This window comes from Ascaphus truei, chromosome 15, assembly GCF_040206685.1.
Source record: "Ascaphus truei isolate aAscTru1 chromosome 15, aAscTru1.hap1, whole genome shotgun sequence".
NCBI classification, from domain to species: Eukaryota; Metazoa; Chordata; class Amphibia; order Anura; family Ascaphidae; genus Ascaphus; species Ascaphus truei.
In genome coordinates, this window is record NC_134497.1 from 40,245,392 (window position 1) to 40,262,042 (window position 16,651).

A 16,651-nucleotide genomic window follows, 5' to 3' on the forward strand; every position below is an offset into this window, starting at 1 on the left:
TCTCCGTCTCGCTGTGTCACCCTCTTCCTGTGTCGCCCTCTCCCTGTGTCGCCCTCTCCCTCTCTCTGTCACCCTCTCCCTCTCTCTCCCTCTCCCTGTCACCCTCCCTCTCCCTGTCACCCTCCCTCTCCCTGTGTCACCCTCCCTCTCCCTGTGTCACCCTCCCCCTCTCCCTGTCACCCTCCCTCTCCCTGTCACCCTCCTTCTCCCTGTCACCCTCCCTCTCCCCCTCCCTCTCCCCCTCCCTCTCCCTGTCACCCTCCCTCTCCCTGTGTCACCCACCCTCTCCCTGTGTCACCCACCCTCTCCCTGTGTCACCCACCCTCTCCCTGTGTCACCCTCCCTCTCCCTGTGTCACCCTCCCTCTCCCTGTGTCACCCTCCCTCTCCCTGTGTCACCCTCCCTCTCCCTGTGTCACCCTCCCTCTCCCTGTGTCACCCTCCCTCTCCCTGTGTCACCCTCCCTCTCCCTGTGTCACCCTCCCTCTCCCTGTGTCACCCTCTCTCTGTGTCACCCTCTCCCTGTGTCACCCTCTCCCTCTCCCTGTATCACCCTCTCCCTGTGTCACCCTCTCCCTGTGTTACCCTCTCCCTGTGTCACCCTGTCCCGCTCCCTGTCACCCTCCCTCTCCATGTCACCCTCTCCCTGTGTGACCCACCCTCTCCGTCTCGCTGTGTCACCCTCTCCCTGTGTCGCCCTCTCCCTGTGTCGCCCTCTCCCTGTGTCGCCCTCTCCCTGTGTCACCTACCCTCTCATTCTCCCTGTGTCACCCTCTCTCTCCCTGTGTCACCCTCCCTCTCCCTGTGTCACCCTCCCTCTCCCTGTGTCACCCTCTCCCTGTGTCACCCTCTCCCTGTGTTACCCTCTCCCTGTGTCACCCTGTCCCGCTCCCTGTCACCCTCCCTCTCCGTGTCACCCTCTCCCTGTGTGACCCACCCTCTCCGTCTCCCTGTGTCACCCTCTCCCTGTGTCGCCCTCTCCCTCTCTCTGTCACCCTCTCTCTCTCTGTCTCCCTCTCTCTCTCTGTCTCCCTCTCTCTCTCTGTCTCCCTCTCCCTCCTCTGTCTCCCTCTCCCTCTCTCTGTCTCCCTGTCTGTCGCACTCTCTTCTTCGCTCTCTCTGTCGCACTCTCTCTTTGTCTCTCATTCTCTCAGTGTGTGTCTCTCATTCTCTCTTTCTCTGTGTGTCTCTCTTTCTCTCTCTTTCTCTGTGTGTCTCTCTTTCTCTCTCTTTCTCTGTGTGTCTCTCTTTCTCTCTCTTTCTCTGTGTGTCTCTCTTTCTCTCTGTGTGTGTGGGTGTGCCGCTCTCTGTGTGTGTGTGTGTGTGTGTCTGTCTGTCTCTCTCTGTCTGTCTCTCTCTGTGAAGCGCCGATGTCCAGACACTGGTTAAGGGGTTCAGGAAACTAGTCATTCACATCTGGCTTTTATTTCTACATCCGACATTGACACACACACACACACACACGTCTAATTGTAGTATAACGTAATACAATAAATACATTTATGTCAAAAATGAATGTTGTTCTGACTAGGAATTTATTAAATGTATTTTATTTATATATTTTATTTTAAAGCGGGGTTGGGGGCGGGACTCGGGGCGGAGTTGGGGTTGGGACTAGGGGCGGAGTTGGGGGCGGGACTAGGCGGCGTGTAGATTTTTTGGTTGGGCGAGTAGATTTTTGGGTGATTTGTCGAACACTGTATATATATATATGCAAATACAACTGTATGCTCATTTGCATGTCTTAGGCAGGTCTGCAACCCCCCCTTTCCCCATTATCACCCAGCATACATATATATATATATATACATATGTGTGTACTTTACTGTGTATTTGTGTCATTGGAAGTAGCATTGGGCTCTGTCTGTGTTCTATGTTATGTCCTTTATTTTAACCAGACACACACTGACCCTGACCAGACACACACTGACCCTAACCCTGCTGTGGACCTTCACTGTGGAGCTTGGTTAAGGGGAGGGGGGAGGGGTAGGGGGGAGGGAAGCCACCTCACTTCCGGTTCTCACTGCTGAGGCTCTACTGTCACTAACCCCGCCCCCACCCTCTGCAGCTGCAGTCAGACCGGCCTCTGCTCCCCTCTCTGCATTATTGCTCTCTGCTGCCCCCACCTTCTCTGGTCAAAGCCGGGATAGCCACAAAAAACGGGACATTTTAAAGTATGTAGGGCCACCGGGACAGACCTGAAAAAAAACGGGACTGTCCCGGCTAAAACGGGACTGTCCCGGCTAAAACGGGACTGTCCCGGCCAAAATGGGACATCTGGTCAGCCTAGTGATAGGGGGGCTCTGAGTGAGGGAGCAGGGGGGGCTCTGTGTGAGGGAGCAGAGGGAGCTCTGAGTGAGGGAGCAGGGTGGGCCTGTGTGGGGAGCAGGGGGGGCTCTGTGTGAGGGAGCAGAGGGGGCTCTGTGTGAGGGAGCAGAGGGGGCTCTGTGGAGGGAGCAGGGGGGGGACACTTGTTATAAACATGGAAAATAAATTAAATTATAAAATCGGGACAATCTGCACTTTAAAGACAAAACCAGCAGCCTGTGCTGCCCGGAACCGGTGTGTGTGTGTGTGTGTGTGTGTGTGTGTGTGTGTGTGTGTGTGTGTGTGTGTGTGTGTGTGTGTGTGTGTGTGTGTGTGTGTGTGTGTGTGTGTGTGTGTGTGTGTGTGTGTGTGTGTGTGTGTGTGTGTGTGTGTGTGTATATATATATATATACAGCACTTTAGTTGTATTACTATATATATATATATATATATATATATATACAGCACTTTAGTTGTATTACAGCCTCAGGGGTTATGTCACATCAACATTGGCCAAAAGGGAGGAACTGAAGCAGCTTTACTGAAATATATTAAGGACCAAGAGGAGTATACACAGCTACATGCAGCAGAAACTACCTTTCCCTAGCACAGAGCCTGGGAAATGTTACTGTCTTGTTTCTAATCTACACAGTATGTGACACATGATCCGTTTTGAAGTCTGAAAACTACAACTCCCATAATCCCCTTAGTGTGAGCATGCACAGTAGGACACAGAGCTGTGACCTGGATGTAGTCAGTGTCTCCACTTCTGGGAAAGTGAACGTGAGCTTCGACTGCAGCAGGGAGAGAGGAGAAATCAGAGCATAGCTGCCTGTGGCAATGCTGAGAGGTAGGTAGGTAGGAACGTATGTACGTACATACATACATACATACATACATACATACATATGTATGTGTGTGTGTATATATATACACGTACAAGGCTCGCCTGCGGAAATGCGCATAGGAAAGAGAGAATATAAAAATAGATAAGAGTTGAGATCCGAATACTGTATGTATGTATATAGACACATATCCGCCAAGCGGATTGAATAGAGTCTGACCATTCCTCGTGTATCTATTCCAAGATGGTGACTTCCGCGTCAGTTGGTATGGCGTTTGTGACAACCATACGCGATATGTATATATATATATATATATATATATATGTATATATATATATATATATATATATATATATATATATATATATATATATATGTATATATATATATATATATATATGTGTGTGTTCACCTCACAAACTGGGTACATACAAGTGAGCCATTGTATATACATTGCTCTCCATTAACTTCTGTTCACCTCACAAACTGTAGAGAAGAAAGAAAAGTCAAGTCACATTATTAACAACTTGTATCTTTTTTCAGCTCTTCCTTTATAAAAAAAAAGACATTACTTTGAGACCTGCGCAGACCTCCCCCCACACGCAGAGCTCCTGGTCTGGTATGGAGATGAATATGGAAAAGATCTTGGTATCAAGTGGGCACGCTGTGTAAAAGTAACGCGCCAGGACTAGGTAATCAGGAATATGTGTGTTGTGTGGTTTTTACATCTCCGTTGTCTTATTACTGATGCTAAATTGCAAATATTGATAGATCTGCATACACCATTACAGGTCAACTAGAACTTTATATCACTAAATATGACTTGAGTCAAAGGGCCGGGTACATCAAGCTGCGGTAACCAAAAATACCTTATTTCCACCCATAAAAAAAGCGCCTTATTATCGTGCAATGAATCGGCGTTGCAGCGCTAAAAATAAAGCATTTTTTATCGGACCCGTTAAAAGCATCGGATCTGATACAAAACAGGCATAATATCACATTTCACGCTGTCACCAAAGGTCCCGGTAAATTGCCCTCATTACACAATAGAATATAGCGTACATAAAGTACCAGTATAATAACTAGTACCATTAGTTTGAAATCATATACAGACCAACTGGGAAAAGGGGTAAGTGACGTCATCACATTGACGGTCACGTGGGGCGCGACGGAATGTACATGCAGTTGTTACTGCTGTTAAATGCTGAGATGCTGGGATTGTCGGACATTCGCCATACTGCTGTCCCTGCAGCATAATGAATCAGGTCGTATATCTCCTGTTTTGACACAGGGTCTCTATATCGCATATACCTGATCACAACTAGCATTTTGTGTATACTAATACCTAGCCTATTGCACCCATTTAAACACACATAGCATCTAGTTGTGACATATTAATGTCTTCTCTTTGTGTTTCTCTGGGTATGCTTTATCTTTAGCAGCATGGGACTGTTCCCTGATTAGATGTTGCTATTGTACATGATATTATGGTGGAGCTATCAGCCGTGCTCTTATAATTTGGACCCTACCTCCATGTATACTACTATGGGGCTTTGAATATAGGTTCATACTAGCACGTACACTCACCATATATTTTCCGTCTCGCCCACTAGGGGATTTTGTTAGGTTTTGTATTATAGTTGTCATTTTATGCATTTCGTCAGATTTTATTGTGTAATAAAACCGTATATATTTTTTTGTTGTGCCTTAGTTTAGGTTGTGTGGTATTTTCCCAGTTGGTCTGTATATTATTTCAAACTAATGGTACTAGTTATTATACTGGTACTTTATGTACACTATATTCTATTGTGTAATGAGTGCAATTTACAGGGACCTTTGGTGACTCCTTGTGGTCACTTATTTGTGTTTTGTTTCCTATCTTCCCTATGCACCGTTTAAATATTCTTCTTTTGTATGTATTGGCGAGAAAGGTGGTTCTGTGTGTTTTCTATAATATCACATTTTCAAGTAAAAACTGCCATACATCAAGTTCCGATATTTATTGGAACAGGATGAACGGCAGAAATACCGCAACATTTTTATCACCTACTCCAGGCTGGTGTTAGCCCTGTCTTTCCTACGTATATAATGACCAATATACTGCCGATTTATATACATAGGTAAGATAAGCTAAACCAACATGGAATAGATGATAAAATAGTTATTAAAATACATTACAGTACAGGCATACCCCGCTTTAAGTACACTCACTTTAAGTACACTCGCGAGTAAGTACATATCGCCCAATAGGCAAACGGCAGCTCACGCATGCGCCTGTCATCACGTCCTGAACAGCAATACTGGCTCCCTACCTGTACCGAAGCTGTGCGCAAGCAGGGAGACAATAGAGCCTGTTACAGATGCGTTATTTACATCAGTTATGCACGTATATAACGATTGCAGTACAGTACATGCATCGATAAGTGGGAAAAAGGCAGTGCTTCACTTTAAGTACATTTTCGCTTTACATACATGCTCCGGTCCCATTGCGTACGTTAAAGCGGGGTATGCCTGTACATATTAACCCCTTAGTAGTCCATCGTTTTCCATGACTAGTTGACCATAAAAGGGGATAATATAAACATTACACTACCTACCCCCCTTTGCCACCTTAGGCCTTGCCCCCGCTGCCTACTACAGCGGACGCTGCACGGACAAGAGCCCTCCCCTCAATGGCGCCGGGCCCGCTGCGAGGGGGGGCCGCAGCGCTGGGGCGAGAGTTGCTCCTGCTCTCAATAGAATTGAGAGCAGGACTGGCGACAAGCGATAAGGCACGCCCCCCGGCGGTTCAGCCAATGAGGGCGAACCTGCCGGGTGACGTCATGGCCGCGCCCCCGTCACTCCCCCACCACGCCCCCCCCCCCTGTCTCTGCCTGCAGTGAGCTGCAGACCGGGGAATCGGCTGCACGCGCCGCCAATCTCGCGGGCGCGTGTTGCAGCGGAGTTACCGGGGCCTTAGCCTTAGTGACTAGTAAAGCATGGTTAGTTCTTGGTTTGTCCCGCAGGCATAAACAAAACACTACGGCTCAGATACATCAAATTCTGTTAAAGTGGAGTTACTATCGCTCCCGGGGAAATAATAAACAAATGGGTGTTATTTCCGCAATTTTAATGTGGTCAAGATCGAGGTGGTACTATACTGGGTGCGATATTTGGGCCAATCTCGTTATATAGGAATTAACCCTTCCGTGATGGACACTCGGCATGCGCGGTCTCGTGGTCGTGATCCGCGCGCGTGCGGATCTTGTGTGGTCTGATTCCCTGTCTGTGGATTTAGTCCCAGCCCCCGCTCTGTGGCACGACACGTGCGTTCGTCTAGCCTCCCCGCTGATATGAGTTCCAAGCCCCGTCCCACTCTAATGATAGACAGGACTGGCGTGACGCGTGCCTCAGGCGCCACCCCCGACCTCTGTGATGCGCCCGGGTCAGCGCGCGATCGGTCACACCTCCATTCGCTCTAAGGATAGCCATGATCAGCGTGGGAGTGACGCGCGCCGCAGGCTCCGCCCTTTGACCTCTGTGATGCGCGGGGGTCGGCGCGCAATCGGTTCCGCCCCCATTCCTGATTAGGCTGCATCCTAGGGCATGCCTCCGTGCACCAGCAGCCTATTGAGATCTTCTTCCTGGGTCCATCCTGGCTGGCTATTGGAGGCTCCTCCTTTATATACCTTCCTGCTGCATTCAGTCTTTGCTGAGCATAGTCTAGTGTGACGCCGTGATTTGCTGCATTCCAGTTCCTGTGACCTTGCCTTCCCGGTTAACCTCTTGTTGCCTGACCCTGCATATCTCATGGACTCCTCTCCTCTCCTGATCCGGCTACGAAAGACTATTCTCTTGTCTCCAGCCCTGACCTTGGCTAAGTACTCAAACGATCCGATACTCTCCTATCCTGAACCTGGCTACGCACCCCGACGATCCGCAACTCTCCACTCCTGACCTGGCAAGTACTTTCTACTATTCTCCAATCTATAATCCTGACCTTGCTTGCACGACTTCTCTACATCCTAGGCGCACCCGTGTGGCTGTGGGTCGGCGTTAACCAATTCCCTACCTCAGCACCGCGGTAGTGCTTCGTTTGTGGTGAGCTACGCGTTACAGTATGCTCAGCCACACAAACTTCGACCCCGCTGAGGTAGGAATTGTCCTGCGCATACACGCAAGCTACCTGTCTACCATAGAGGAAAAAATTGTGGGTAGTGAGCAAAACATGCTCTCCCTTCACGTGGACTCCCGCTCTCTTTCCCGTACCCTACAGGAACCGCGTCACCCCCATGGGCCTACAGTTCCTGATCTTTCCACTACTCTAGCTTTGCCTGTCCCCTTGGAACCTCGCTTACCTGCCCCCAACCGCTATGGGGGTGACCCTCACGAATGCCGGGAGTTTTAGAATCAATGCTTTATACAATTTGAAATGAATCCTTCATACACTGCACCACGCGCCAAGGTTGCGTACATTGTTTCTCTCCTTATAGATGACGCTCTTGCCTGGGCCTCTCATCTGGGAACAAAGATCCGACCTCACACAGGACATCAGAGCCATTTTCAGAGTTCCGGAAAATGTTTGATACACCCGGTCGTAAGGTATGTGCTTCCTCTGCACTTTTCCATGTTTCTCAACGCAATCGTCCAGTCGCCAAATACGCACTCGAATTTAGAACTATAGCTGCAGAAACTGACTGGAACGACAAATCTTTGGCCGCGGCCTTTTGGCAAGGATTATCGGAAGCCTTGAAAGAGCTGGCAGCCTACGACCGTCCCACCAATTTGGAGGAGCTTATTGCCATCTGTATTAAGGTGGATCGTCACCTCCTGGAGAGACGATCAGAGAAGGCTCATCATCGTGTCATCCCATCCCGGATCAATCCTGGTCAGGTGAGCCAAGCTGAGATTTCTTCCCCGGATACGTCCGAGCCTATGCAATTAGTTTCTCCAAATCTGAGAAATTAAGAAGCAAGAATGCCGGTCTATGCCTTTACTGCGGTGTTTCTGGACATTTTACATATTTCTGTCCCCAAAAGTTGGGAAACGCAAAGTTCCCAAGAGACCCGGGGGAGTTTAATTGGGAACGCTTTTTCTCTCCCCTATTTGTACTGACAACCCTTCTCGCATTCTTATCCCCATTACTCTCTTTGGGGAGGGCTTCCACGTATCTACGCTGGCTTTCCTCTATTCAGGTTCCGGAGGAAAATTTCATAGATCAAGCTTTCGCAGAACACCATCTAGTTCCGACTCGGCGCAGAAAGAAGCCCATAGCTCTTGAAGCCATTGATGAAAGACCTCTGCAGCCGGCGTTTATCTCCTTGGAGACAGGTGCTTCAACAAGGTACAAAATACATACCTGGAAAAGATCCAATTCAATGTTATCCACACTCCTATCAGCGTTATCCTCGGGCTGCCCTGGCTACACATACACAACCCTCGGGTGGATTTGCTCAATAAGGAACCCATTCAATGGAGCGCCTTTTGCCATAAGAACTGCATCCTTGAAGCAAGTAGCATTGGGGGTACCACCGTGTCCGAGGAGAAGAAGAGGGTACAATTGCTTGAAGAGTATGCGGAGTTCCGAGACGTCTTTGATAAGGTCAGATCGTATGTTCTTCTTCCTCACCGGTCGTTCGATTGTCCCATTGATCTACTTCCAGGCACCACACCTCCCAGAGGGACTTCCTATCCGTTGTCTGTGCCCGAAATCAAGGCAATGAAGGCGTATATGTTCTTCTTCCTCACCGGTCGTTCAATTGTCCCATTGATCTACTTCCAGGCACCACACCTCCCAGAGGGACTTCCTATCCGTTGTCTGTGCCCGAAATCAAGGCAATGAAGGCGTATATTGCAGAGAACTTAGAGTGGATTTATACATAAGTCTACCTCTCCTGCGGGCTCAGGGTTCTTCTTTGTGAAGAAAAAGGTCTGTACCCTATGCCCCTGCATAGACTATCGGTCTCTCAACAAAATTACCGTAAAAAAACGCTACCCTTTTCCCCTCATTTCCGAACTGTTTGATCGATTTACAAGGAGCTAGCATTTTTTCTAAATTGGATTTACGAGGTGCCTATAATCTTGTCCGGATCCATCAGGGTGATGAATGGAAGACCGCGTTCAACACCAGAGATGGACATTATGAGTACTTGGTAATACATTTCGGTCTATGCAATGCCCTAGCCGTGTTTCAGGATTTCATAAATGAAGTTTTCAGAGATCTTCTTAACTCCTTTGTAATCGTCTATCTTGATGACATTCTAATTTTCTCCAAATCCAGACAGGAACACATCTCTCACGTGAAATAAGTGCTCCCTCGCTTACGCAAGAACAAACTTTTTGCCAAACTGGAGAAATGTCATTTTCATCAAACATCTACCATTTTTCTAGGGTACATTATTTCCAATACCGGCCTCACCATGGATCCCGTCAAGGTCAAAGCAGTCCTGGATTGGCAACAACCGATTACTCTTAAAGCAGTTCAGCTTTTCTTGGATTCTCAAATTATTAACGTAGGTTCATCCAAAATTTCTCTTCCCTAGTGGCTCCACTTACGGAATTAACCAAGAAAGGAGTGGACCCTGCTTCCTGGCCTGCTGCTACTCTTCAGTCTTTCGCACGTCTCAAGAAAGCCTTTGTGTCCGCCCCTATTCTTATTCATCCTGATTCCAAACTTTCTTTTACTCTTGAGGTTGATGCTTCTGATGTGGGTGAAGGCGCTGTTCTGTCTCAAAGGAAGAACTCCCTATCCAGGTTGCATCCATGTACGTTGTTTTCGGGGGAAAAAAAATCTGGCCCAATGCAACTAAGATGTCGGAACCTGGAACACTTAGCCATGAAATTGTTCCTCGAAGAATGGAGACTTCTGCTGGAGGGTACCGAAGATCCAATAACCATCCTCACTGATCATAAGAGCTTGCTTTACATTGAAGGCGCACGCTGCCTGGGAGCCCATCAAGACAGATGATCGCTATTTTTCTCTAGATTTAATTTCATAATTTCCTACCTTCCCGGATCCAAGAATTTCAAAGCTGACGCTCTATCAATTTTCCCAGGACGACAAGACTGAGGATCAGCAAAAACCCATTCTACCGCCCAAATGTATTCTTTCGGCCACATCATTTGGAGCGCTCAAAGACATTGTCCGTCAACAAAGTCTCATTCCTCCTGGCATCTCGCCTCCACAGGAACGGCTCTTCACTTGGTACCTGCACCGTAAGAAGGTCCTCGAGTGGAGCCATTTGTCCAAATCAGCAAGCCACCCCAGCACCAAGAGGACTCTTGATCTCATCTCTCGCACCTTTTGGTGGCCAGGAATGCAAAAGGACATAACATTTTTTGTAGCTGCATGCCCTACATGTGCCAGGACTAAAACGCCCAGAATACCTCCTTCAGGTCTTCTTCAACCTCTACCTGTACCGGATTGTCCATGGACACATTTGTCCATGGATTTCATTGTGGACTTACCTAGTTCCAAGGGTATGAACACGATTCTTGTAGTAGTGGACCGATTCTTGAAACTGGCTTACTTCATACCCCTCAAGTGTCTCCCCAATTCTCCCAGACTAGCTGACATCTTCCTCAGGGAGATCTTTCGGTTACATGGAGTACCCTTGGTAATTGTTTCAGATAGAGGCTGACAATTTATTTCTCATTCCTGCAATCGTTTTGTCTCCAGCTAGGTATCGCCCTCCATTTCTCATCGGGATACCACCCACAGACTAATGGTCAAACGGAGAGGACCAATCAGTCCCTTGAACAGTATCTACATTGCTTAACTTCGGACTCCCAAGATGACTGGGCTGAATTCTTACCCTGGGCAGAATTCGCCCACAACAACGCACAGAGTAGTTCAACCCTGGAGTCTCCTTTCTTTGTAAATTACGGATTCAACCCATATACTCTTCCCCTTGTTCTACCTTCCTCAGGGGTCTCAGCGGCAGATGACAGAATCAAAACATTACAAGACTTGTGGAAAAGGATCCAGGTCAACATCAGGCAAGCAGTCAATAGGCAGAAGAATCAGGCAGATCGCCACCGCAGACCTGCTCTGGACCTTAAACATGGCGATAAGGTCTGGTTGTCATCCAGGAATATCAGGCTGAAAGTCCCCTCTATGAAATTCGCACCCAGATTTCTTGGACCCTTCGCTATTTACGAAAAGATCAATCTGGTTGCGAATCGGCTCGCTCTCCCGTCTTACATAAGGATCCCTTCCGTGTTTCTTGTTTCACTTCTCAAACCTGTGGTCCAGAATGCCTTTTCAGTTCCGGTTCCCTCCACTTCTCCTCATATGGTTCAATGACACCCTGAGTATGAGATCCAATCTATTCTTGATTCAAAGATCTCCAGGGGATCTCTGCACTATCTAGTGCATTGGAGAGGTTTCAGCCTGGAAGAAAGATCCTGGATTCCAAGTCATCGGGTCCACGCAGCCAAACTGGTTCGCATGTTTCATGCCAAATTCCCTGATAAACCATCGAGGATTCGCCATCCTGGCGGTCGCAGACCGTCCCCTCACCTCAATAACCCTTCCGTGACGGACACTCAGGATGCGCAGTCTCATGGTCCCACTACACGCGCAGTCTGATTCCCCGTGCGCGGATTATGTCTCCGACCCCCGCTCTGTCGCACGATGGGTGCGTTCGTCCAACCTCCCCGCTGATGCGCGTTCCAAGCACAGCCCCCACTCTAATGATAGACAGGCCCAGCGTGGGAGTGATGCGTGCCTCAGGCTCCGCCCTCTGACCTCCGTGACGCACGCGGGTTGGCGCGCAATCGGTTCTGCCCCCATCCCTGATTAGGCTGCATCCTAGGGCACGCCTCCATGCACCAGCAGCCTGTTGAGCTCTTCTTCCTGGTTCCGCCCTGGCTGGCTATTGGAGACCCTGCATATCTCTTGGACTCCACACCTCTCCTCTCCTGATCCGGCTATGAATGACCATTCTCTTGTCTCCAGCCCTGACCTTGGCTAAGTACTCCAACGATCCGATACTCTCCTATCCGGAACCTGGCTACGTACCCCGACGATCCGCTACTCTCCAATCCCGAACTTGGCTATTCATCCTGGCGATCCGCAGCTCTCCACTCCTCACCTGGCAAGTACTTACTACTATTCTCCAATCTATAATCCTGACCTGGCTTGCCCGACTACTCTACATCCTAGGTGCGCCCGCGTGGCTGTGGGTCGACATTAACCAATTCCCTACCTCGGCACACTGGTCGCGCTTCGTTTGTGGTGAGCAACGCGTTACAGCCTGACGTTACCAAGATATACCACAGGCACCAAAGGGGTTAATACTTTATTAAAAAAAAAATTACCTAACCCTGTTGACCCCGTTAGTAACCAGTAAAGCATTGCCATTCTAGTCGCTAAGGTAATTAAGGGGTTAACCACTCAACACCCACACCCCCCGCTCCCCCCCCATCACGGGAAGCCTAACCACCCTCCCTAGGGCAACTACAGCCATCACCCACGTCCCCTACCTCCGCCCCCTTCTAGACTAATGCCCAATATCCCTATTAGACAAATGTTGTTTTAAACATTAACAAAAAATATATATGTTTAAAACAAAACAAAAAAGAACATTCAAAATACATTTTACACATAAAACCATTGATTATCACTGTGGATAACTAAGCCCTCTCAATGGGGGGCCAGATATCTACATTAGCATTAAATGTTAACCCAGTAATAAGTACATCAACAATATCAAAATACATTAATAACCCCCCTACATTATATCAGTGGCTAACCGCTAAGGTAATGAAGGGAATTGGTAGATTTATCATGTGATTAATGCCCTTTTTGGGTGCTCGGATGTCACCTTAAAGACAGGGACCTCATTCCTTTTTGGGGGGGGGGGGGGGGGAATATATATATATATATATATATATATATATATATATATATATATATATATATATATATATATATATTAGTACAAAAGGCGCAAATCAGAGACAGGTGCATGGATATACAACACCTGAAGGATAAATACATGAACAAGTCCTACAGTATATTCGAATTCCACAACGAGATGTACATACTGTATAGATGAAAAAGATACCAATATGGTGAAGTACGTTTATGAATAAAATTATTGTGCAAGCAACAGAGGCTACTTACAGTGTAGCAGAAATAACAGGCACATCAGTAAAATGCTTTCAGATCGCTGCATCAAAGGGGCTGATAATCTCAGGAACCGCTCACTCCGTCTGTGTGATCGGACTCGGAAGCTTCACTGTTCAGCTGTAATCAGCAGTTGCGCGGGTCCTCTCATGGTGACGTCACTCCCCTAAACGGGGATACCGCTGGCTCCGTTCACTCGGTGAGATTAGCCACAGGGCTCAATTCCGAAATTGATATAACAGTCCCAATATCCTTTAAATAAGGCTTTGCAGCAAATAGAAAGACAGTTAAAAGTCCTGAATATAACAGAAAATAGGGAGATCTACTGAGAGACCCTCACCCTACTAGTTTCTTCTGAGGTTAGACTTCTGCCCCAGAAGTATGTGGGTGAGTTTACTGGCTATGCATCTTAATCCAGGCTACGTAATGCAGCAAGCGTAAGCGTATAGGAGACCATGTTAAATGGTTTTGAAGCAAAAGGTGGCATTGTGCTCATTTGCATGTCATTTCCCAGAATCCCTTGCTGCAGTGGAAGCGCTGTGTGCTGGGTGATATTGGTGAAAGGCAGGATTGGAGACCTGTCTAAGACATGCAGATGAGAATACAGTAAAATTTCAATTTGCTATATCTATCCTATCTATCTACCTATCTATCTCTAACTCACACATGTATACTTGTGAGCACATTAACATGTCTTCGACAGGTCTGCAACCATGCCTTTCACCATTATAATCTAGCATATAGTGCTTCCGCTGCATCAAGGGATTCTGGGAAATGACATGCAAATGAGAACACAGTGTCGCCTTTTGCCTGAAATCCATTTTTACATGAAACCCTTATAAGCTAATGCTCACTGTTCATACAGCTTTTAAGTACAGCATAGGGTTAGATGCAAAGCCAGTAAAACCACTCACAGACAGCTGTTTCGACCTTTTGAGTCTCATCAGTGTGAGGCTGGTTGTACAGGGAACAAGGAACATAAAACATGTATTATATTAAAAGCACTTTAATTCCAGGTAACGGTATGTCCCCCTCATACTTACTATCTACTATCAAAGGATTTGAAAAGATTTCTGCCACTTTAATTGGAGTTTTGCAGCTAGTGAGATTTCCTTTTAAATGGTTAAATATTAGGATCCACTTTAAATGTATGATCCACTACATCTATTCTCCCGGCCCTAATGCTGCACATGTTGTGCTAAACCCTTAATTTTTTCAATGTACATCTACAGTTTACTTTCATCCTGAACTTTTTGTGATATGCCAACTTACCTCTCCTGCATGACCTTTGTAAGACAGTTTGTGTAACAGTGACTTTTTTTGTTTTGTCTAGTAAAAAGACAAGCACCAATAACCCACCCATCCCAGCACTGCAAGGTTGCTTTTAGCAGTCAGGATTACCTCCTCAAACATCTGAAGTTCAAACACCCAAATGAGAATATGGAAAAGATGAGGAAAGAACAATCTTGCAACATGCCAATAAATATGACAGAAAATGCATCTTTCAACGAATCAAGGCAATTAATTAACAACGTAACTGCTTCTCATTCCAAAAAATATATATTGAAATCTGCCGCAGGAATAGATCTTGCAGAAAGTGGGAAGAGTCTGACTTGGTTATTAGACCAGAATCTACAGAAGAGAACACACACAGGGGAGAAACCGCATGTATGTGGGGAATGTAGGAAGGGATTTAGTGTGTTGTCCAAACTGATCAGACACAAGAGGACACATACAGGGGAGAGACCGCATGTATGTGGGGAATGTGGGAAGGGATTTAGTCAGTTATATCACGTGAACATACACAAGAGGACACACACAGGGGAGAGACCACATGTATGTGGGGAATGTGGGAAGGGATTTAGTGACTTATCCAGCCTGAACACACACATGAGGACACACACAGGGGAGAGACCGCATGTATGTGGGGAATGTGGAAAGGGATTTAGTGGCTTATCTAGCCTGAACACACACATGAGGATACACACAGGGGAGAGACCGCATGTATGTGGGGAATGTGGGAAGGGATTTATTCAGTTATCCAGCCTGAACACACACAAAAGGACACACACAGGGGAGAGACCGTATGTATGTGGAGAATGTGGGAAGGGATTTCGTGCGTCATCCAGCCTGAACACACACAAGAAGACACACACAGGGGAGAGACCGCATGTATGTGGAGAATGTGGGAAGGGATTTAGTGAGTCATCCAACCTGGACACACACAAGAGGACACACACAGGGGAGAGACCGCATGTATGTGGGGAATGTGGGAAGGGATTTAGTGACTTATCCAGCCTCAACATACACAAGAGGACACACACAGGGGAAAGACCGTACGTATGTGGGGAATGTGGGAAGGGATTTAGTGTGTCATCCAGCCTGAATGCACACAAAAGGACACACACAGGTGAGAAACCACATGTATGTGGGGAATGTGGGAAGGGGTTTACTCAGTTATCCAGCCTGAACACTCACAAGAGGACACACACAGGGGAGAGACCACATGTATGTGGGGAATGTGGGAAGGGATTTAGTCAGATATCCAGCCTGAACACACACAAGAGGACACACACAGGGGAGAGACCGTATGTATGTGGGGAATGTGGAAAGGGATTTAGTCTGTCATCCAGCCTGAACACACACAAGAGGGCACACACAAGGGAAAGACCTTTCTCTAAAGCCAGGCAACTTAGAATTTTTTAAATGCAGGTTATTTGTATCATTCTTATTGTAGTTGTATTTAAAGAAAAATGTTCTTAATGTTTTATGTTTTCATGCTATTGGTTCTAATAAAATGAGAGTTCCCCATTATGCTGAAACTGTGTGTAGCCTCACTTAGCTGTTAATCGGAATAGTTTCGCCGCGACCAATTTGGCCTTCGGCATTAGGCCACATAGAGACCCTCAGCCACCCGCCGCTTAAAATGCAAGTTTTATTACTGTTTTGTGTAAGGGGTTTATTTTAACGGGGTTTAGGGTAGGGGTTTTAGAGTAAGAACTTGAGGTTAGGGGTGTGACGGTAGGGGTAGCCGGCCTCACATAATAAAGGTGAAGCCCTGCTGGCTGCCCCTAATACTGTTTATATGGCCACCTCTGTGGACTCATATGGCTGGTACATTCTGTGTGGTGTAACCCCTTCCAGAAAAGAGCATAATCACTGTGTGATCTGGAAGGGGAAAATCTGTGTATATGTTGGGGGAACAGGGAACATAAAACATGTGTTATATTAAAAGCACTTTTATTCCCGGTAACGGTATGTCCCCCAGCTAGCATGCCAGAAATTTGACTTTGTGTATTCTTTTCTGTGCTGCAGACTCTGTAACTCACTTAGCCGAGCTGCTTGCATAGAAATGCCAGATCAAAGCAAAGGTTGGGAGTAGCTAGGTG

At 47.1% G+C, this 16,651-nt stretch overlaps 1 protein-coding gene across 3 annotated transcripts; it reads left to right on the plus strand.

The window, feature by feature from the left end:
* Positions 1-3,039: 3,039 nt before the first annotated feature.
* Positions 3,040-16,068, plus strand: LOC142466849 (uncharacterized). 3 transcript variants are annotated; one of them, XM_075572366.1, is made up of 4 exons: positions 3,040-3,156; positions 3,695-3,843; positions 13,302-13,461; positions 14,596-16,068. In XM_075572366.1, the coding sequence occupies exon 4, from the start codon at positions 14,703-14,705 to the stop codon at positions 15,966-15,968; it is 1,266 nt and encodes a 421-aa protein (XP_075428481.1). In that variant the 5' UTR covers positions 3,040-3,156; positions 3,695-3,843; positions 13,302-13,461; positions 14,596-14,702; the 3' UTR covers positions 15,969-16,068. The 3 variants fall into 3 exon arrangements, with proteins under 3 accessions (XP_075428481.1, XP_075428479.1, XP_075428482.1); XM_075572364.1 differs by lacking the exon at positions 13,302-13,461; XM_075572367.1 differs by lacking the exon at positions 13,302-13,461 and having other exon boundaries at positions 3,075-3,160.
* The last annotated feature ends 583 nt before the right edge of the window (positions 16,069-16,651 follow it).

What these genes read in the sequence shown, in the direction of transcription:
- LOC142466849 (XM_075572366.1), top strand. Translation starts at nt 14,703, where the DNA reads ATGGAAAAGATGAGGAAAGAACAATCTTGCAACATGCCAATAAATATG.